This window comes from Lonchura striata, chromosome 26 (genome assembly GCF_050655825.1).
Source record: "Lonchura striata isolate lonStrDom1 chromosome 26, ASM5065582v1, whole genome shotgun sequence".
NCBI classification, from domain to species: domain Eukaryota; kingdom Metazoa; phylum Chordata; class Aves; order Passeriformes; family Estrildidae; genus Lonchura; species Lonchura striata.
This window is the reverse complement of record NC_140728.1, coordinates 9,106,887-9,129,084: the sequence shown is the minus strand read 5'-3', so window position 1 is coordinate 9,129,084 and position 22,198 is coordinate 9,106,887. Positions and strand designations below refer to the sequence as shown.

Below are 22,198 nucleotides of genomic sequence, written 5' to 3'. Positions count from 1 at the left end.
GGACGCGGACACATGGGGGAAGGGGGTCACGGCTCACCGTGGGCCTGTCCCCGTGGGGTGCGCCGTGCTCTAATATGGCTTCTAAAGTTGCTCTGACGGTGAAATGCACCAACGCGACACAGGACACCGAAGCCACGATGTTGCTGCTACCCGGCCGTGGGACAAACGCGACAAGATACGGGAACACGACACATGGACTGCGTCCGTGAGAGCTCGCTCTCCGCTGGCGGGTCGGGCTTGGCATGCTTTGCTTCTTGGCATTATTTTCTTCTTTTATATTATTTAATTGGGGGGTTTAATTTTATCCGGGGGGGAGGGGGGAAATCAGGGCGGTGGAGAGCTCTCGAGCGATGGGTTTTGGTAGTCGCCGCCTCCTCCCTGGCGGGCGGCCGGAGATGGGGACGGCAGTGCCGGGGCCATGCTGCTGCTGCTGCTGCTGCTACGTGGCTGCGTCGCATGCACTGCTCGTGGTATATACAGCTATGTCTCCATATCATTTACCTACACACAGCTAAGGGGCGGGTCAGAGGCAGCGCAGATGGCTTCAGGATGTTGGTTGGTTTTCCCTTTTTTTATTAAAAAAAAAACTAAATCATGTATTAAAGTCACAGTCTTCCCCCTCCCCCGAGGCTTAAAGAGTCTGAATGGAAAGCAGCCAGGTGGGATGGCCGCTCCTGGCCTGGATCCCCAGGCCCCGGCCGATGCGTTGGGTCTGGGGGCGGAGGGGTGGAGGGTAGTGCACAGGAGGGGGTGCATCTGGCGTGTGCAGGTGTGCAGATGTGGTGTGCAGGTGTGCAGGTGTGATGTGCTGAAGTGCAGGTGTGTGGGTGTACACACCTCCACCTGCTTCCCTGGGAAGGCTGTGGGGCCATGCACACTTGCTGGCTGCAAACAGTAGGATTTCAGTGTTTTTTATAATTCCTCCTCTTTTAGCCCATTCCATGTAAGGCAAATGCCTCCACACACCCCACACCCCCCAGTGCCTGGATGGACCCCAAAATGAGACTGAGTCCTACCAGTGCTCCTGACCATGGGGCATCGGCCCCCCTCCAGCTCCCCATTATTAAAAGCATCCAAAGACTTCTTCTCCCTTTGGCTCCAGGGCAGGGCAGGACCCCATCTGTTGACAATGACACATCCATTAGGAAAAGGGACTAATTAAAGCTGGAGATGGCCCTGAGAGACCACTGGCTGGATGACCCCTGCAGACCCAGCATGGCCCCAGTGCTACCTTCACCAGGGCATGGGCCAAGTGCAGCTGCAGTGGTGGTGGAGGTGGTTATTAGAGGTGCCTGTCCAACATCCCCTTCCCACACTGCAGCTCAGCCATCCAAGCCCCAAACCTCCCACAGAGATGTCCTGCCCTGGGGACCTGTCCCAGAGCTGCACAACCCTCCAGGGACAATCCCCATGTCCATTTGAACCCCCTGAGCCAAGTTTCAAATGTGGTGACTGCCACCAAGTTTCCCATCGTCTCCCCACCTCTGGAGAGGGCCAGGATGCTCTTTGGGAAGTCAGAGCTGTGGGAGGTGCTAAAGCATCCGACAGCACTGGGATGAGCTTGATTTTGGCACTGTGTCCCTGGACCCGGGAGACCCTGCACCATGGTCCCAGCCCAGGTGCTGAACGCCCAGAGCAGCGTCCCCAGTGCCAGCACGTCCCTGGGGCGTGACCCTTCACTGCTGCGGTGCCAGAACGCCCAGCACTGAGTCCCAGGAAGCCAAAGGGAGCAGAGTGAGAGGCTGCTGAGGAGCTGGAGCAGGGACAGGCACATGAGATAACATCAGTGTTCCACTACAGATGGGGCAGGGCTGCTGGACCCTCTCCCAGCTGCACAGAACTGGGTTGGCTTCCTGGCTCAGAGGCTTTTCTGGGACAGTGGCAGAAGTAGCCTAGAGAAGCTCTTAGCCACTGTCAGGGTCATGGATATGGCTTATACCCCCGAGGGGAGCAGGACAGGGTAGGTTTAACAGCCAGTGGCCTGGTGGGGAGTAGCAGCTCATGGGGGTCGGGGGCTTTGGTCCCTTGTTGGCCCCATGCTTTCTCTTGCCATCCCCACCCACAGCTGGGTGGGGCTGGAGCTCCCCACGGCCCCCCGGCTGCCCTGAGGCTGAGGTGCCCACAGCAATGGCAGGACATGCGATGGACGGTCTCTGGGGACACACCTGGATCTGGAGACCCCTCACTGTAAACCTGCCTTGTGGAAGCATTTTGATCTTTGGGATTCACCAAGCATGGAGGGACACAGATGCAAATCACCCAGCGCTGCCCCTCTGGGGACAAAACAGAGGTTGTGGTGCTGCTGGTGGTGGCCATCCACACAGTGCTGCTGGTGCATCCACATTTCACCCTGTGTCTCCTTGGAGCAGCCTTCCTGAAGGTCTCTGTGCCCAGACTGGCCTCCACAGCTCCTGCTGCAACACTGAGGGCTTGGCACCCCACCACCACAGCAGGATCCATGGCCCCTGCAAGCCTCTTCTCAGAGAATCCAAACCTGGAGCTGTCCAGGGGTACTCAGCCTTCCTTGGGGAGGGCCAGGGGGAGACTCCTGGGTCTCTTCAGAGGGTCTTCTGCACCGTTTTTCTGTCTCACTGCTGGTCATGCCCCAACCAAGTACAGTGGGTCTGGTCATCTCGCACCATCAGGCTCCAGTATCACCTCCATGCAAGATTCCATGGCTCCCCACATGATCCCAAGGGCAGGATGGTGTCAGCAATGCTGCAGGCTGGTGACACAGCTGCCGGGGAAGGTCCCAGGTGTGCCATGGCTTTGCTCTGGGAAGGGATGGCGAGCAGAGGCAATGGGACATGCAGCATGGGAGCGATGCTGAAGAACAAAAAGAACCATCCATGTCTTTAACCTCTTCCCCTGGAAGCTATTGGGACTGCCTGGATACCCTTCCAGAGGCATCGAAGGGCATTTCAGCTTAAAACAGAACAAAAACTAAAGGGAGGTTGCAGAACTGAGGTATCAGTAGCTCTGGCTCAACTGTCCGCAGTGCCGCGCCGGCTGGCAGAGCTGCCTATTTGTTTTTCCCGAGAGCTGCATCTACTTCTTCCTCTGGCTTCAGCGAGTGCCACTGGGCAATGGGCCGCCGAGGGTTGGCCAGCATGTCGGACCAGTGCCGCAGCTCCGTGCCGGTGGAGTTCAAGCCTGTGAAGATCTTGCCGATGGCTTCGTTCTTCCCCAGCTTGTCGTAGTCCAGCACTGTGATGACCACTTGCACTTTCTAAAGGAGGAAACCTTTTTTTAGAGGGGTGGAAAAGTGCAGTGGCCAAGACAGCTGCATAGCCCCAGGGTGCCCCAAGGATGAGCACCACTGTGGGCCATTTTGGGGCAGGGTCCCCTCCCTGCTTCCTTCATGTCCTTCCCCAAGGAGCGCAGAGCGCAGTGGAAGCCCATCTCATCCTTAGCTGATTCACCTGGGAAAGGTCACCAAGGTGTGGTGTGGGGCTGGGCAAGAGCTGTGGGCTACTGGGAAGGGGAAAGGGGCATGGGCAGGGACTTGCACAGGACATGGAGGGGCAGAAGCAGTGGCCAAGAGTCCAAAATGCTCCCAGGACCACACTGTTATGCTTAGGGTGAGCGCTGCAGAGCAGAGGAAAGCCCTATCTCAGCTGTGATCTGAGTTGGGTTCATCTCCCATGGGGGCTGCCCAGCCTCCCACCTCTGCCCCCTCACCAGCTGCCCTCAGCACCAGCCCAGGCCCCAGATGAGACTGGAAGAGTCTCCAGGGTGACCAGACCAGGAGCTCAGCAGGAGCAGCTCAGGCTGCTGGGAAGGCTGGGATAAGGCCTCAGGCAGCTTTAGGGGACTCCCCCATCCCAGGGGAGTCATCAGACATACCTGTATCTGCTCAAAGGGGATCTCAAAGCTGAAGGACTCATTGAAGTAGGGGTTCAGGGTCTTCTTCTTGACTGTGGTCTTCTTCTTCTTCAACCTCTTGCCATTCTGCAGCAGGTGGATCTTCACGTAGGGATCTGGGGGGCAGGATGTGGCATTAGCTAGGGCTGAGGAGCCCTGGGGATGCCACTGGGGATACCTCTGGGATACCTCCTGGTCCCAGGGGACATCTCACCCAGAGTGAGGGAGAGACTGCCCTGAGTAAAGATGGTCTGAGGTTTGTGCACGGATGCCAAAGACAAAATGGTTGGGCTGGAAAAGCTTTGTGGGAGCAACTGGCCAAGGGATGGAACTCTTCTGCATTCGGCAGAACTGGGGAAGGGTATGGAGAGTCAGACACATGAGGAGAGGCTGAAGGAGCTGGGGAGCTCAGCCTGGAGAAAAGGAGACTTGGGGGGACCTTCTGGCTTTGCACAACTCCCTGACAGGAGAGGGCAGCCCGGGGAGGTCAGGCCCTGCTCCCACGGAACAAGGGAGACGAAAAGAGGAAACAGCCTCAAGTTGTGCCAGAGGAGGTTCAGGTTGGACATCAGGAAGAATTTGTTTATGGAAAGGGTGGTCAGGCATTGGAACTGCCCAGAGAATTGGTGGAGTGCCCATCCTTGGAGTTGTCCAAGCAACGCCTGGACATGGCACTGAGTGCTCTGGTGTGGGTGACAAGGTGGGATCAGGCACAGAACTTGATGATCCTGGAGGTCTTTTCCAACAGTTATGATTCTGGGATTCTATGCTGTGGGCCCCCTTGTAGGAAGGCAGGGGACAGTAGAGTGACAACCAGCCCGTCAGATGAGTGACACTGGGGGGGTTCTGGCCTGACCCCTGTTTCTGGAGCAGGAAAACCCACAATAAAGCTGAATCCTTCCAGCCGTGCAGGTACTGCTCTTGTGTTGGCTAAAGCATGTCTGGAGAGCCCTGAGGACCCTGGGCACAGAGCTCAGCCCCAGGATGGGGCTGGGACAACACATTAAGCACAGAACATGATGTCGACCGAGGTCACCGGCCCCCAGCCCAAGGATGAGTAGGACCAGGAGCAAATGGTGGAGGAACACTTTCACCACCCAGGTCCTGGAGGACCTCCCAGCATTCTGGAGGACCAAACTTGAAGTGTCCTTCCCAAGAGTCGGGGATGCATCCCATGCCCCTCTCCCCTCACGCCCAGCCAGACCTGGGGCTCCAAGGCAGGAGGAGGCACTGGAGGTTTTCCCAAGCTCTGCCAGACAGGTGGCCCCAGAGTCCTTTCCCACAGAGGATGCTGAGAGCCCCCAGCATGGCAGGGGGAGGCTGCCTCTGAGCAACACCCACCTGAGAGGCCCCCAACATCCATCTTCTTCAGGTTCTTGGCTTCCAGGATGCAGACAGTGAGCTTCCCAGCCGTGGGCACGTACCGAAGGGAGATGCAGATATCTCCCAGCTTCTCTGGCTGCCAAGCAGAACAAGAAAGGAAGATCAAAGCCTTGTCAGTGCCTGGGACTCCAGTGTTTGGACATGATCACACATGCAGGTCCCTCCAAACCCTGCTTGGTCCAGGCACAAGTTGGCACCCTGTGCACCAACACAAGAATTTGATCACTGAGTCCAGGACAAGCTAGGCCCAGTACAACAGTCAAGATATTTTATAGTCTTGATTTTTTTGTTATAGAAACATTTTCATAAGGGAGCAACAGGTCAGACCCCCAGTAATGACTGCCAGGATGTTCACGGTACCCTGGTGGGACCCCACAGTGATCGTGACCCCAAGCACTGTGGGATGGCCCTGCAAGCAGAGCTCACCCCATGGCAGCCCCCAGCTCAGTCCCCCAGCCAGGGGTTCCGCTGGCTCTCACCTCCTCCTTCTCACCACTCTGCAGGTCCCGCCACTCCTCGATGGGCTGGCCCAGGTCCACGGTGTTCATGGGCACCTTCACCTCTCCGATGATGTCGTGCTTGGAGAAGCGATCAAAGTCATAGATGGCCATCACCAGCGTCTTCCCACCCAGCTCCTGGTAGGGCACCTGCACAAAGGGACAACAGCTGGGCTGCAAGGGGGACCCCGAGCCAGGACCATCTTCTCCTGGAAGGGAAAGTCAGCACACAGGACTGCTACAGCCAGGGGGAAGGACTGGAGTGGGAGACAAGATCCTGTGTTATGGATGAAGGGGCTCACCTTGAAGGTGAAGGTCTCATTGAAGGCAGGGTTGAGTGTCTTCTTCTGCACTTTGGTCTCATACTTTTTCTTCTTGTCAGGGAGCAGAAACACCTTGACGTAGGGGTCTGAGGTGCCACCCATATCCAAAGCTGGCAGTTCAGCAGCTTGGAGGATCCCCACTGTGAGCTGGAAGGGCAGAGGAGTCCTCAGTGAGACAGCCCAGCCATGCCCTGCAGCTGCCAAGGGTTCATCTCCAGCCCAACATGGGACAGGACTTCTATGACCCAGCACCCACCCAGCTCCTCCTTCCCTCACGTGCCTCCCAGGCCCAGGACAGAGACCTGTCCTCCTCTCAACTCCCTCGCTGGGCAAACCCCACTCCTCAGCTGCACCCCAGCCCCTCCATCACCTGGTTTGCCTGGAAATCATAGTCCAGCGAGAACTGCAGCTTGCCCAGGTTCTCCGGCTCCTTCTCCTCTTCCTCACCTTCCCCCTCTGTCAGACCTGTCTCTGCATCATCGTCGTCCTGTCAGTCCTGGAATGGCAGCCACGGTGTCCAGCTCAGCAGAACGGTCACAGCCCAGCAGCCCCAGCCCCACAGCTCTGGGGACCTCAGCACCCCAACCCTCCTGGTGTCTCGACACCCAGGTTCTCCCCACCAAGGAAAGGAGATGCGTGTGCTGGGGACGTGAGCACTGACAGAGCAGCTGGGGGTGGCACTGGCTGTGCCACAGACACGCAGCTCCCGGGGAGACCCTGCTGCTGGTCCAGCCAAAGTGACGGGGCGGCTGCCAGGGGTGCCAGGACAAGGGATTGACTCCCGTGGAGGGAGGTTTGGTGCGTGCAGGTCCTGTGTCCCCAGCTCATGCTTGGAGGAGCACTACAGGCAGAGCTACGGGCTTACCGAGGCCATTTCCAGGCTTTGTAGGCTCACAAATAGATTGTCCCAAGGAAATCTACCCCTCTTCCTGCCTCTCCAAGCACACTCCCTCGGTGGAGTCCCAGCTCCTTGTCCCCTCTTTGATGTGTCCCCACTCCCCCATCCCACCCAGGAAGCAGATGATGGAGAAGGAGGTGACACTTACGTGGAGGGTGTCCCAGAGCAGAGGCAGCCAGGGCAAGACAGCAAGGGCACCGTGGGCAAAGAGACACACGTTACACAGACACCAAGGCACCGTGGCAGGGTGGGGCATCAGGGCTTGTACCACCTGTGGAGCCCGAGGACGCAGCCCTTGCTCTCCACTGGGGAATCCCACCTCACGCCTCTCCCCTCTCCTGCTCCAGCCCTGTCTGCATCCCCATGGTGCCCACATGGCTCTGAAGAGCAGGAACAGATACTCAAATTCTCCCACCCCCTGCAAATGGCCATGGGTCAAGGCCGTTGAAATGGCTGGGGTGGCCACAAGCCTGTGGGTACCAAAGCCTGCCTTGGGTTGGCCACCAGGATGAGTTACCAGCACCTGTCACTTCACCACCAATGTTTTGGGGATCCCAAACTGGCCAGTGTTTTGGCCTGGTGGCCCTCCTCTCTCAGCTAAAGGCTCAGAGGAATGAGTCTGACCCAGAGGGAGGTAGGAGGGAGGAATTAAGTCAATGTGTCCTGGCTCAGGTGAAGCACTGGCAGGTCCCAGCCAGCTTGAGCCTCGTCCATCTGGGCCACCAGACACTGGAAGAGGACAGTGCTGCTGTCTCAGGTCCTGCCTCCACTGTCCCATCCCGGGGTCTGGGTGGCTCCCTCCCAATCTGCAGCCTGATCTTTGAGTGCCCTGACACAGTCTGTAACTCATGCAGAGAGGCTCTTGGCCAAGCTGCCCGAGAGGACATCACCTGGTTGCCTGACTTCATGTCCTTCATGTTCATGGCATTCTTCATGCCTTTGCCCTTCTCCTTCTTGTTCTTCTTCTTCTTGCAGCAGCACTTCTTGCAGATGCAGAAGCAGCAGGTGAGGATGAGGAGTCCAGCCACAACTGCGATGGCGATGAGGGCCCAGGGTGGCACTGTGGGCAAAAGCCAGGGTCGTGGTCAGCCCTGTAGCTCCCTCCCAGCCACCCAAAAACCTTGTTCCACAGGTTGTACTGGGACCGGGGCAGTGGGGAGGTCATCAGGAGGGTAACACCTGGGAAAGGAGCTACTCACAGGGGATCTTGTTGAGCTCGTTCATGAACTTGTCCCTCAGCTTGGTGAACATGTCCTCCTTGCTCTCGCCTGGCCCCGCAGCCTCAGTGGAGTTCTCCATGGTGCTCATGGGCAGCGTGCTGGCTGTGGCCTCTGGGGCCATCATGGACGCTTGCTTGAATGTCATGGTGGGTCAGGGGCTCCCTGGAACACATCATCTCACTGGTCACACAGGTCCCTGCTGCCCCACTCTGCCCCAGTGTCCCCAGGACAGTGCCTGTGTGGGCAGCAGGGCTGCACCAGGACACCTCATCTTCTGCTAGAGGGGCACAGACCCGATGTCTGTGAGAGGTCACCTGGATCCCTCACAAGCCGTGGGAAGCCCAGCTGGCCCCTGGGTTTCCTGGTCCTTGACATCTCCAAAGCCACTGAGAGCATCACCCAGCCTTGCATCAATGATGGTGCCAGCTCCGAGCCTCCTGGGGACAATGGGGACACTCCTGGGAGGATGTTCACCTGGCAAGGCCCCTGGGATGAGGGGAGGAGGTTTGCATCCTCAGGAGAGAAAAAATTTCATTAGCTGGGACAAATCCAGCCCTCCCATCTCCTCCTTGTCTCAGGCAGGGACCCCAGGCACGGGGCACCCTCAGCACTTGCTCGCAGCCCCAGGGTGGCTTCCACGTCTGGGAACAGCCCTAACACACTGCTCTTCTTCCAGCCCCCAGGGAGCTTTGGCAGGGCACATTTTGAGGATGGATGGAAGCAGGGAAGAGCTGGCTCTACACAGCAGGGGTGGGTTCAGTATGCAGGTCAGTGGGTCAACTCATATGGCACAGGTGCCATGTCCTGGGTGCCACACCTCCCAACCCCACAGGGCTCCCCTGGCCAGCTCTGCTCCTCCCTGGAGCCAGGGAAGGTGTTCAGGTCACACAGCCAGGGCTGCAAAACAGCCCAACACACTCAGCAGCCCCTTCCCAGCCCAGCTGGGTCTGAGCACACGCCTAGGATGGGGATAGCCATCATCTTGCAAATGTGACTTAGACTCCTGCAGGCAAACCTGGTACCAAGTATCCCCATAACCCCAGCTCCAGCCCCAAAGTGGCTCCACAACCCCATCAGAAAGCAGGTTGCAAAAGACCAGAGCAGAGAAGAATGCCAGGGAGTGCACAGTGCCAGTGGGGTGAAGGAGAACACCATGCTCTCCAGCAGGGGAAGCAGAGACCAGCAGGATTGCAGATAACCCAGGAAGGAGTTTCTGGGAGCAGGTGAGCTGTGGCTCGAGTGCACCCCCTTTCTTGCATCTCTTCTTTCCTCCTCGCCCTCAAGAAGCCTCTTGGCCAGAGCACTGTTCCCTGGGGCCAGGTGCACTTCTGCCTTTTCTGCAGAACTCAGAAATGAGTGCTCTCACCTCAAAAAAGGCAGCCAGAGACACATGGGGGTGTTGTTGCTCCAGACCGACACTGCCATTTGTCCCAGGCCACCTTGCAGGTGAATAATCAAGCACTGAATTCCCCAGAGTGTGGCTGCACACCTGGACACCTTCCTCCTGCACCCTGCTCCCGGGGGAATGTGGTGTGGGGGTCTAGGGAAACCCCCACAAGGCAGAGGCAGTCCTTCACACAACAAAATGTGATTATGTGGCTCCCACCTCAACAAGGCTCCTGCTGCAAGCCTGCAGCTTTGCCACCCAGTGGCTTGGCCACAGTGACCTTCCCACCCCACCAAGGGGCTGTCACAGGCCAGTTGAGGTCCCCCACAACCCCCACATCCTTCCTGGGATGAACCAGGAGCTGCTGCATTTAACCCCTACCCAGCTGAGGGTTATTTGACCTTAAGGGCTTCAAAGGTTCCCCAGAGCTTCCAGGAGCTGAGGAGACATGGATGTGTGTCTGGGTCTGCCCCCACCACCTGAGGGGGTTGTCCCCATCACCACCCATGTGCACCAGGGTGGGTAGGAGGAGAGCCAGGATTTGGAAACCAGAGGCTGCTGGGGGTAACCTCCTAGTGCTGGATCCTGCCCCTTGGTTCGGGGCAGGGGTCCTGGCTCTGCCCTGCACCCATGGACAAAGGGTGTGGGGTCCGGGCCACTGACATCCTCGAAGCTCCCCAGGAAACAGGAGGTGGAGGACCCCAGGGCTGCACCCCGCCACAGCACACCCCAAGGCACCCGCCCTGCACCCAAAGCAGCCACACAAGGTGGGCAGCACCCCGAGGGGCCCTGGCTGAGCCACGCTCAGCCCAGCACTGCCCGGGGCAGGAGCGCCGGGCTGTGGGTGCACTGCGGGCTGCAGGGCTGTGGGTGCACAGGACATGTAAAGGCTCATGCACGGGGTGTGTGTGTGTTTGTGTTTGTGTGTGTGTTTGTGTGTCTGTGTATGTGTCTGTGTGTGTGTGTTTGTGTCTCTGTGTGTGTGTGTTTGTGTGTGTGTGTCTCTGTGTGTGTTTTTGTGTGTGTTTCTGTGTGTGTTTTTGTGTGTGTGTGTGTGTGTGTGTGTGTGTGTGTGTAAACGTGCACAGGGCATGTAAAGGCTCATGCACAGTGTGTGTGTGCATGCTCGTGCCCGGGGCCGTGCACCCCTGTCCGGGCTGTGTCGCTCAGGCAGGGCCGTGTGGCTCTGCCAGCACCCGGCCATGGGTGAGCTGTGCCCGGCTGTGGGTGAGCCGTGCCCGGCCGTGGGTGTGCCATGCCCGTCCATGGGTGTGTGTGTGCCCGGCCGTGGGTGAGCCGTGCCCGGCCGTGGCTGTGCCGTGCCCGGCCGTGGCTGTGCCGTGCCCACCGTGGGTCAGCCGTGCCCACTGTGGCTGTGCCGTGCCTGGCCGTGGCTGTGCCGTGCCTGGCCGTGGCTGTGCCGTGCCCACCGTGGCTGTGCCGTGCCCGGCCGTGGGTGAGCCGTGCCCACCGTGGCTGTGCCGTGCCTGGCCGTGGCTCTGCCATGCCCACCGTGGGTGAGCCGTGCCTGGCCGTGGCTGTGCCGTGCCCACCGTGGCTGTGCCGTGCCCACCGTGGCTGTGCCGTGCCCACCGTGCCAGGCGCTGCCCGCAGCCCGAGCCGGGCTCGCTCTGCCCGCCAGCCCGCGGTGCCACGGGGCTGTGGGGCGGAGATGGGGCACAGACACTGGGCCAGGAACTGCTGCTCGGGGCTGCTGGGGGCCTCTGCGGGGCTGGGGGGCTGCAGGCAGCGTCGGGCCTCCTCATTAGCATCACTAATTGCTCGTTCCCTTGTGCTCACCGGGCGCTGGCAGAGCTGAGGCCCGGGGGAAACTGAGGCCTGGGAGGTGCCTGCGGGGAGCCAACCCATGGAGAGCCTGTTGCTGCTCCCCTCCAGCTGAGCACCTACAGCCCCTGCCGTGGAGGTGGGCGGCTGATCCTGCCCCCCAGGCGAGGGGACCAGGCTTCGGTCTGCCTCCTGCATGGGCAGGGCACGGCGGGCAGTGCCAGGGGTCAGCCGGGGGGGCAGGCAGTGGAGCAGCCTGTGGGGCAGGCACAGAAGTGGGCAGTGTGCTCCTGGGGATGTCCCCTCACCTCCAGGTGCCAGTCCCCACTGTGCCAGCGCCTCACTGGGTGTCCTCGGGCAAATCCCGCGTCCCCAGCAGGCTCAAGCGGGCAGCCCAAGCCCCAGGCTGCGGGGGCAGAGCTGCTCGCACCCCAGGGCGCAGATTCCAGCGGGTGGGGCCCGTCCCAGCCCCTGACCCAGTGCCAGCCCCTTCCCCCGGAGCGGGCGGGGGCCGTGCGGGCACGGCTGCGGCACTGCATTGCAGTCCTGCTCCGGCTCCGCTGCCTGCTTGGTTTTTTTTTTTTTTTTTTCTCATTCCTTTTGCAATTTTTTCCCCTCCTCTTCGCAAGTTGCGGCAGCCGCTGGCGAGGAGCCGAGCGGCCGGCGGTGCGGGTGGGAAGGGAGCTCGACCCCCCGGAATCCCCCCCGCACCCCCAAACCCTGCCGGGCTGCCCCTGCCGAGGACTCGCTGCCGTTCTTCAACTTTCCTCTTTATTCCTGCCTGGGTTGGAGTTGTTGCCCGCCAACCCCCGCTGCTCCCGTCCCCCCCGAGTCAAGATCGCAGATTAGGGACATAAAAAATTGGAGGGTTATAATTAACGATTTCTAGCTGTCCGTGGCTGAAGAACAAGCGTGGGTTAAGGCATCATGAATAAATACTGGCTAGGAAGGGACCCCTTGCTGCCTTGCTGGTCCCTGGGGATCCCCCAGCCCCTCCGTGGGGTGCAGCACCCATCAGGGGAGGTTGATGGGAATGGTAGGACCTACTGCACCCCTCCCCTGACAAAAAAACCCACCAGGAGCTCCCCACGGAGCAGGACAGGCTTCAGCTCGGCAGCTGCTGCAGAGACCCCACGGGGCAGAGGGTGGGGAGGGTGGCACATCACCCATGCACCTCCATTACACTGCCCCTGCTCTGTGGGGTCCTCACAGCCCCCAGCTGCCACCTCTGCCCCCACGGGATTTTGTCTTGCTCCATGTTGCTCCAGCCCCCCAGTGTGTAACCCTGAACCCCAGCAAACCCTTAATGCTCACAGTGCATTTCTCCCCTAATGCACCCCCTGCAGCCTCCAATGCCTCATGCTGCACCCCTCAGTGCAGCACTCCAAATGCACTACTGCAGCACTGCCACCCACAGAGGACATCCCATATCCTGTGCCAGCAGCTGCTTCCCACACCCCCTAACCTATCTCCCCAGCCCCACTTCATGCATGCACCTCCATGCTGCACCACCCTCAGAGCCCCTAAAACCCTTCTGCACCCCACACTGTTACCGTGTACCCCCTCAGGCAGTGTCCCCCAGCTGCAAACATCTGGCCTAGGAGCCCCCAGGGGTTGGATCCAGCGAGCTCACTCCAGGCTCAGCCCCCAAACTCACCCCAGGTGTCCATCCCCCCGCCCCCAGTAAAGCTGATACTGAACCCGAGAAGCTGCACTGAGCTCCAAGGCAGCCCTTCCTGGTGCAAACCTCCCTGGCTCCATCGCTGATTTTAGGGAGCAGAGGGGGTGGGGGTGTCCCCCTCCCTTCACACATTCCCTTTGCTGCATTCCGTTTGCCGGCACCACCCCAAAGTCTGCGGGACGTAAATCCCAGGCTGGAGCCAACGATCCCATCCCCATCCATCCCCAGGGCATTCCCTGTGTTCAGAAAATCAGTTTAGACATTGAAAAATCCCCTTCCTGAGCCCTTCATCCCTCCTCCTCCTCCTCCATCAAAGACACCATCCCAGAGACCACCCCCCTGTGCTGCTGCAGCACCTGGCACAAAAAAGGAGATTTGGGGTTTCTCCAGAGAAGGTGCCATCACGGTATCCACTGCCCCAGCAGCAGCTCCCTGTCTGGGTGGGATGGGAAGGATGGAGGGGGGATTCACTGGTTGGGGGTGGGCTTTGAGGGCCTCTCATCAGCCAGGATGTTCTGCAAAGGACCAGACCCGGGATGAGAATTTGGGGATGCACAGAAGGACCGGGATGTCCCTGGACACGGCAGCACCCAGGGAGCTCAGTCCCTGTCAGGGTGAGGCTTTTGGGGAATGCAGCTGCTCCTCTGCAGGGGCAGAAGGAACCTCTCCCCTCCAGGAAGGTGAAGGCCGCGGGGATGATGGAGAGCGGGAACGGCAACAAATGAAGATTAATGAGGCTGAGGCAGCAATTAGCAGCAGCGGGCGCTGACCGAGCATGGGCTGGGAGTGGGCGGGCGGGTACGGGGGTCCCAGCTCCGGCCCCCCAGCCCAGAGGGATGAAGTGTCCCAGGGAGACCCTGATCTGGAGGAGGCTCGTTAGCCAACAAAGGGCAGCTGCCGCCGAGTTACTGCTCCTTTACGGGATGGCAAAGCCGGGTCTGAGCTGTCCTGCTGGGACAGAGATGTGGGAACCCCCCGGACCTCCACGAACGAGGAGCTGACCCCAAACTGTGCTGCTGTGTGCCAGGGCTTGGGCTCGCATGACCGTGAATGAAAATCCCGAGCCAGTTTCAAGGTAGGATCTCCCCCACCCCAACGCCAGCAGGAAGCCCGGGCCCCGCAGAGCCTGCACAGCCCTGCAGTGCACCCGAGGGCAAGCAGGGATTCCAGGGTCCAGCTGACGTATTTGGCAGTGTCCCATCTGGATTTTGATGCCAGCAGGTGTTTTGCTTCTGGGGTCAGGAGCTGGAGGGGGCGATCCCATCTCTGCCGGACCCCCGGCACTGTGCCTGGGCATCCCTTGGCCGTGGCTCCCCAGCGCTCCCATCGGTCCGGAGCGGGACACGGGAGGGACACGCTGGGCCGGGGTTTCAGCTCCCAGCGGTGAGACAGGAGACTCTAATTAAGGCAAAAACATGACTTGGCTTCTAATGGTCATTTAATTAACAGAGAATTCCTGGCAACGGGTGTGTAAAGGCACCAGACCAAAGGATCAGGGAGGAGGGAGGGGTGGGGGGGCTGGGTGGGGAGATGCTGCAGGACCCTGCTGCAAAGGGACTCTGCAAACCTTTGGAATCTCATCCCTGTTCCCCAGCCCCAGCACTACACTCCAGCAGCTGCATCAGCAGTGCCAGACCGGAGCCTCAGCAGCCAGGATGGTGCAGCAGCTCCCAGGGCTTGGGGAGCGCTTTCCCCCAGGATCCCCCCACATTCCCACCCTGACCCACTGTGCTGAGGGCAAGGGGAGTCTCTGCTGCCCCAGCTCCACATTTTTAGGGGTACTCCTACAGCTGAGGGGTGTGATGGGGTGAGGATACTCTGATAGCAAGTGGCGTCACAGAACCTGAGGGGCTGAGACATCACCCTCACAGGGACACATGTTCCTGTCCCCAAACCCGTGTAGGAGCAGGCACTGCTGGCCAGACACCCCCACTCTCCAAGGGAAACTGAGGCACAGCATGGGAAGCAGCGTCCTGAGAGGAAATTCCAGAGCAGGGCTGAAGCTCAGCACTCCCCCAGCTCTGAGTGGGCCAGTGACAGCCACCAGACCTCACCAGGACCCCCATCACTGCTCCCCATCCTGCAGGCTCCAGCAGCATCTCTGCATGGGACCAGAGCTGGCCAGCACCCTCCTCCCACCACGGCACACTCCACTCGTGGCCTCATCACCCACCAGCTCCCTAATTAGAACTAACGACTTGCTGGGGTTCCCCAGGGATGAGGAGGGCACCACACTGCCCAGCTGGGGATGAGCTCCTGCCTCACTGCCTCATAGCCAGAACCTGAGCTCCTCATCACCGAGCCCCTGGCCTCAAGGAAGAGGACTCAGCCCCCAGCTCACTACAGGGACCTTGTAAAATAAAAAAATTAAAATGGATGGTGGTTTCACAGCCAGTGCTTGCCTATGAGAGAGGATCTGCATTAGTCACAGCAAAACCAAGCGAGGTCTAGCAGTAAATGCAGCCTTAAGGCAGCCTTGTCCATCATCTGGGTTCCAGACTGATGGCTTCTGGTGCTCCCAAGCCAAACCATCGCTGGAGGGACACCTAAAGGTCAATGTGGGGAAGGGATTTCACCCTGCCCTGCTCACTCCTGTGCATCTCTTTCTGCAAAGCACCCCCCCAGCCAACACCCAGCAGCTATTGGGGTGCTTCTCAGCAATGGCAGGGCCCCCAAAGCATTGTGACTCAGGGAGATGGCAGGTTTGTCCCTCCCCAGGGACACCTCCCTGCATGGGGACCACTGCTGGCACCCACCAGTGCCAGGGTGCCCAGTGAGGCAGCTCAGGGATTTTTTGTGCCTTTGCCTCTAAAATCAGAACAGCAATGAGGAGAAATGGGGGACAAGGGCTGTGACAGCCCACGATGCCAGCACCCACATCAGAGGAGAGAAGGACCTACTGCTGGGCACTCAGAGCCCTGCCTGGCACCCAGAGGTGCTGATTCCCCCCCACTTTTTCTAGAGGGATCAGGCCCTGCCTCTGATTTGCAGCTGCCCCAGGAAGGAAGGGCAGGAGGGAACTGAGGTGAGACTGGTACCAGGGCTCCCGCAGGAGCTGGGACCGGCACTGCCACAGCCACTGCCACCTGAAATTTGGGTGCCAACAGCAAAGGGACTGATGAGCACCTTGTCTCCCTGTCCACTGTGGCTGTCTCCTGTCTCCCATCACTGCTGCACTGCTGTCTCATGCCACAGGAATGCTCCAGGGGTTGCAGGCACCATTCACCACCAGCATTTCCTCCAGAGGGTTTTGGTTATGCCATGTGCCACCATGGCACAGGTAGCAAAGGCACCTGGGGATGCTGGACACCACGTCCTGAGCTGTGGGGACTCAGCTGTTGCCAGGGTCAGGGGGGCATATGGAACATCCCACGTGGCACTGACCATTGCCACAACAAACCACCAGGCTCACCCAACCCCAGGCAGCACACGCGGTCCACCCTTGGCACACAGAGCCATGAATGGCCAAAGAAGCCTCCCAAAAAATAGGTTCCAGGTGCTGCCAGAGCCCAGCCCACTCCCCAGCACCGTGATGCCACGGCAGCAGTGTCTTGCTCTCAAGGCAACACGAGAGCTGCTAAATAGGGCACCAGATGGTGATGGGCTGAGCTGCCCTGGCACTTCGGAGCCACCACACAGCCAAGAGTTCCAAGTTCTGCCCTCCCGGGTGGGCACCATGCTGCTGGCACCTCAGCCACACTGCCAGCACTCCCAGCCGTGGCCTCGTGCCACACTGATGGCTCCAGATCAGGCTGGGAGGAGAGCAAAGGAGCCAGGTCAGCTCCTGGGGAAGAGCCAGAAGTGGCTCCAGGCAAGCCGAGACGCAGTGGATCGATCCCAGACGCTCTGTGCTGCTCCCAGCTCAGCCCATGGGCAAACAAGCAGACAAGCCACGAGGGGCCATTTCCAGGGGGAGGCTCCAGGGAGATCTCCACAGTTCCCAGCCAAGCATGAGGTCTTGATGGGCTGGTGTTAGAATCCAGGAAACCATCTCCCATCCCTGGGGAGCTCCCAGCAACACTCACCCCCCTCTTCCCTGTCAGCCTGGGCTCGGTCCCCCAGGACTGGATGCCTGTGGGGGAAATGCTGGTGCTGCTTGCCCAGCTCCAAGGCACGGAGAGACCAGAGGCAGAGCAGAGCTCTGCGCCCCCAGGGCCTTCCAGCCTTGTGGCATTTGGGGTGGCAAAGGGAATGGAGGAAGCACAATCATGGGATCAGAAAGGACACAGCTCCACAGTAGCCCAGGGGATTTTGTTGTGGCACAAAGCCCCACCAAGGCCAGGATACAGGACTGACTTCCATGAATAAACCTTGTGCAGATGGAGAAATGTCACTGGGAGAGCTGGGAGTGCAGCTGGGGTGATGAGCACAGCCCCTGAACACCACAGGGGGGTCATCTGTCCCTGCCCAGCCCCTCTGAACTGCATCCCTGTGTGACTCCAAGTGTTTTATTGGCACAAGCACAACAGCACAACAGCACACACTTTCAGGGCTGCACAGAGGAGCTGTTCCACCAGTGCATCCTAGAGAAGGTTGTTCCTCCCCTGGAAAAACCTGAAGAGCCCAGATGGAAAGCACTCTGCTTCCTGAACTGGTGTTGGTGGTCACCATCCCTCCCAAGGGTCTCCCATGGCCAGGCTCCTCCACCAGGAGGTCTCTGCTGGGCTCCCCAGTGGCACAGAGCTGGCACGGCCACACGCAGCTCACTGCAGCACCAGGCAGGGGCTGTGCCAGGCTGCTGGCAGTGGTGCCACCATGCTGCGTGGGCAGAGTGGGCACAAGCCAGCACCTTCATCCCAGGCACTAACCCAGCTCTGCCAGGCCTCAATTCCAGGAGAAAACCCTGGGGCTGCCCTGGGAACAGAGCGAGACAGCAACAGAGCCCACAGGAAGCTTGTAAATCCATGCATGACTCTGAAATTTAGGGTTGTTTTCTTCCTTGAATCCTCTGCTCGAGGCCAGCAGGAGCTGTGGCGCCACTTGGGGTTCCCCAGAACCAGCAGCCCTCAGTCCCAGCATGTCCCCAGGGACACCCTGTGTCCTGCAGGAGAAAGTAGGAAGCATCTCCCTGGGACAATGCTGAGCGGTTTGGAGGCTGATCCCACCTCCATGGTGTTTTGGTGGAATTCTGTGGTGTGAGGCACCACATGAGGCTCACAGGAGTCAGGGATGCCTCATTCCACACCAGAAGTGCCAAAATGTCAGCTGCCAGATCAACTCTGCTGATCCCAAACCAGTCATGTCTTGGACATCCTGCTGCTCACAGACACTCCCAACGCCCTCGATTCCAGCCTGGCCCTGGAGCAGCTCCCCAGGTCCCTGGAGCAGGACAGTTGCCCCAGACCACCTCCAGCCCAGCACAGATCAGGGCTTGGACTGCCCCGTTGCATTCCACAGCACCCACCTACACCTCGTGCCACAAGCACCCACTTTGCTCCTGGTCTCCCCATATCCCCAGGGATGCACAAGCCCAGAGTCCACATCTGCTGCACCCTGCAGGGCTGGGAAAAGCTGGGGAGCATGAAACACCACGGATTAATTAAAACACACCAGCTTTCCTTAAGATGCACAAGGAGGACACCCTGTCAGTGCCAGAAGTACCTTCCAAGCCAGCGGGGCCACAGACAGCCAGTGGGGATGGGTTTGGTGCAACAGTCAGAGAATTGTTGGTGTGGGAGAGTGGGATGTGGCTGCAAACAGCAGAAATTTGGCACAGCCCAGCACTGCCACATGTACTGCCAGAGCTGGCTGCAGTCACCCCTCCCAAAGCACCAGCACAATCACCCAGGGGGGACGGGGACAGGGAGCCCTGCCAGACTCTGCCTGCTGACCAGCAGCTAAATTCAGGGGCAACACAATTCCTCTTCCAAGCACCAGATCTGATGAAACATCACAACTTCCAGCATGCAGGAAGCAATGGAGCAGGTGGTCCCACTGGGATGTGGCAGCCCCCAAACTCAGCAGGAGACATCAGGATCCCACACTGCAGGGCTGACAGGAATGGGCCAGCACCATCCCCATCAGCAGGATTACACCACTTCGGGGCATTCAGATTCCAGACGCACGCTGCCTAATTTACGGTTTAATTAATAAATGGGGAATTATGCCAAGTTTATCCAATACTTTTGGATGCGTGATGTTATCAAAATCCCATTACTGATGAAGGAAGGCATGAAGAGCAAAATTAGCTTTGGCATCTGAAACAGTTCAGTCAACGCGATAACACAATTATTAGGGCTAATAATCAAAGAGCACTTTGGGGAACGCAGGAGCTGAGCTGAGGGCACGAGCCAGGGAAGAGCCGGGTGCTCATCCAGGAGGGAAAGGCCGACCGCAGCCAAGGGCAAAAGCATTTTGCCGATTGCACTTACCAGCAGCTCCAGATAACGGGCACAGGGAAGCTGCTGGTGGCCACCAGGCCAAGGAGGAGCATGGCCGGGCACGGTGCCGAGCTGCACTGCCGGGAGTAGGGAATTAAAAACTACAGGATTTTAAACCAGTGGGCACTGGGTCCCATCTGTACACCGGGCATTGATCCTGCTGGAGGACATCACGGCTGCCAGCTCGCAGCTCTCTGCGCAGCCCGGGGAAGGAGAAATTCCAGTCGTAATGAGGAGCCGCAGTCATCCGGCTCCCAGAGCTGGGACTTTGCCAAAACCATGGTGAACTGGAGGAAGGACCTGCGGGGACTGGGAGTCCCGGCTCACTTCAGTGGCCTCTAGCTCTAGCCCAGTGACTTACAAGCCCTGGGGTTTGTGGGGCAGGAGGCAGTGCCCACGGGAGCAGTCAGCAGCAAATACCACATTGGCCATTTGGACACCCCCTCCCCAACCATATTTATAATATATATCCATGTGCATGTATCCATAGGGTCTATATGAGTGTATCTGTGTGTCCTCCCTCCTCTGGTGCTGCTCAGCGCCGCTGCCAGCGCCGGGCTCACCAGCAGCGAGGGACGTGTCCTCGCCCTGCAGAATTGGGGGCACCAGGGCTTCAGGCTGGCTCCCAGCAAGCAGGGCAGGGGTGCTCACCAGGGGAGGCCAGGCAAGGTGCCAGGGGATCGGGCAAGGTCAGACCCATTCCTGCACTACACCCGTAAGCAAAGAGGAGACATGGCATCACTCCAAGAGGCGCTGGGTTTGGGGGCACTGGGGTGCTTTGCTGGGTTGTGCTGTTCTCGAGCAGCACAGGTGACTCCCACTGCCACTGCTGGCCTCAATGACCTTGGGTGTATCACCTCCCCCTTGATGTCTCACACTCCACCTGCCCACAGACCACCGCAAGCCCCACTTTGTCCACCCAAACCCTGCGGCCAAAAGCACCCGCAGGCAGCAAGGGCGAAGAACGCCGGGGATGCCCCAGGGGTGCCCCGGGGGTCCCGCAGCCCTCGGCGAGGCACTGTGCTAGCGAGCAATAATGCAGCAGGCTGGAGACTCCTGCCGGTGGCTGCGCTGCCGCTCGGTGCGTGCAGGAGTAAGAGCGCTGCAGCAGCAGCTCGCGTACCAGCCAGCCTGCGCTCAGGACTGAAGTTTTGCTGCAGCAGAGGAGCAGGCGGGGAGTCCAGCAGCGCCCTGCAGCTCCACAGCGCAAGAGGCTGTGCTGTCGGACACAATGCGGTGGGTGACACCCCGCAGCACCCCGGCCACTCTCACTCGGAGGACAGGAGAGCGCTGCGCCAAGGAGCGCCCGTGCAGAGAGAAACACGGAGGCACTGATACAGTTGGAGACCACGAAGCAATGGGTGACACAGACTTGTGTCCCCCCCCTTCTCTGTGCCACAGTCACCTTGCAACGCTGCCCGTCCCCTGCGCAATTTGCAGAGCTCCTTTGGGATCACTCTTTAAAACTAGGCTGAGGGGAGCAGCGATGTGCTGAGCACAGCAAGGGCTGCGGCACCCCAGTGTGACATCCCCGGCGCTGGACCGAACCCCTCTGCAGGCTGCACCCTGACGGCACCCAGCCAGCCTAGGGAGTGCTGGAGGATCCCGGAGATGGTGTAGCCACGGCGGGGGGGTCCAGACGGAGGGTCTGTCTGAAGCTGGCTCCTGGCCAGGCCGCTATGAAGAAGCCGTCAGTGCAGCGGGGCTTGTAGCTGCCCACGCTGGGGCCACGCCGCTCCCCGGGTTCCCAGGGTGGGTTCCCCGCAATGCTGTGGGAACAGCCCCGCGTCCCCGCCACTCCCGGGGCCAGCACCCCAAGGGCACCCATTGTCGGGCATCCGCAGGGATGAGGAGCTGGAGCATCCCGCAGAGCCCAGAGGGCACCTTTGACCCGGCGCACCGCGCGACATCCTCGGGGTGGCCCCGCATTCCCAGGGGGTCTCACGTTTTTTCGGGAGGGTCCCCACGGCCCTGGGTGCTCTCCGCCAGTTCCGCAGCCTCCTGCATTACTGGCAGTCCCCTCTCCATCCCTCCAGGCTCCGTCCCCAGCCGCCTTCTGGGCGCAGCCCCCACGGGCAGCCTCCGGGCGTTGGGCAGCTCTGGGACCCGTGTCCCGGGATGGGTTCCTGGGAAAAGCGCAGGTCCCTGCCCTGCTCCCGGCACCGGAACACGGCGAGGTGCACTACCCGGTCCCCGCGGCGCGTACTCCATCCCACCCCACGGGGGACGATCGCACCTCGGGTGGCGGCGCCGGGACGGACTCGGCGAGAGCTCGGGCAGCCCCGTCCCGCAGAGTCCGCGCCGCTGCGGCACCGGGGCAAACTTCGGCGGGAGTGCGGGCGGGCACTTACCGGCCGGGGCGGCGGGCGCGGTGCGGTGCGGTCGGTGCGGTGCGGGGCGGGCGGGCGGCGGGAGCAGCGCTCGGTGCGGGGCGGCGGGCGCGGCGCGGTGCGGTGCGGTCGGTGCGGGGCGGGCGGGCGGCGGGAGCAGCGCTCGGTGCGGGGCGGGCGGGAGCGGAGCGGTCGGTGCGGTCGGTGCGGGGCGGGCGGGAGCGGAGCGGTCGGTGCGGTCGGTGCGGGGCGGGCGGGAGCGGAGCGCTCGGTGCGGTCGGTGCGCTCGGTGCGGTCGGTGCGGGGCGGGCGGCGGGACCTGCGCGGCGCTGCGGCAGCCCCGGCCCCTCCGGGCTCGCGTGCGGCGGCTCCGCCAGGCTCCTCCCGCCACCGGGAGGCCCCGCCCGCGGCCCCGCCCGCGCACCTCGGCCCGCCCGGCCCCCCCGGCCG

The 22,198-nt window shown here is 60.5% G+C and overlaps 1 protein-coding gene across 1 annotated transcript; it reads right to left on the bottom strand.

Moving 5' to 3' along the window:
• Positions 1-288: 288 nt before the first annotated feature.
• On the bottom strand, positions 289-22,099 carry SYT2 (synaptotagmin 2). The gene is made up of 9 exons (XM_021527673.4): positions 21,770-22,099; positions 8,165-8,347; positions 7,856-8,025; positions 6,438-6,554; positions 6,047-6,214; positions 5,727-5,894; positions 5,206-5,323; positions 3,847-3,980; positions 289-3,229 (listed from the first exon to the last, which is right to left on the bottom strand). The coding sequence occupies exons 2-9, from the start codon at positions 8,328-8,330 to the stop codon at positions 3,023-3,025; spliced, it is 1,248 nt and encodes a 415-aa protein (XP_021383348.1). The 5' UTR covers positions 8,331-8,347; positions 21,770-22,099; the 3' UTR covers positions 289-3,022.
• Between the last annotated feature and the right edge of the window lie 99 nt (positions 22,100-22,198).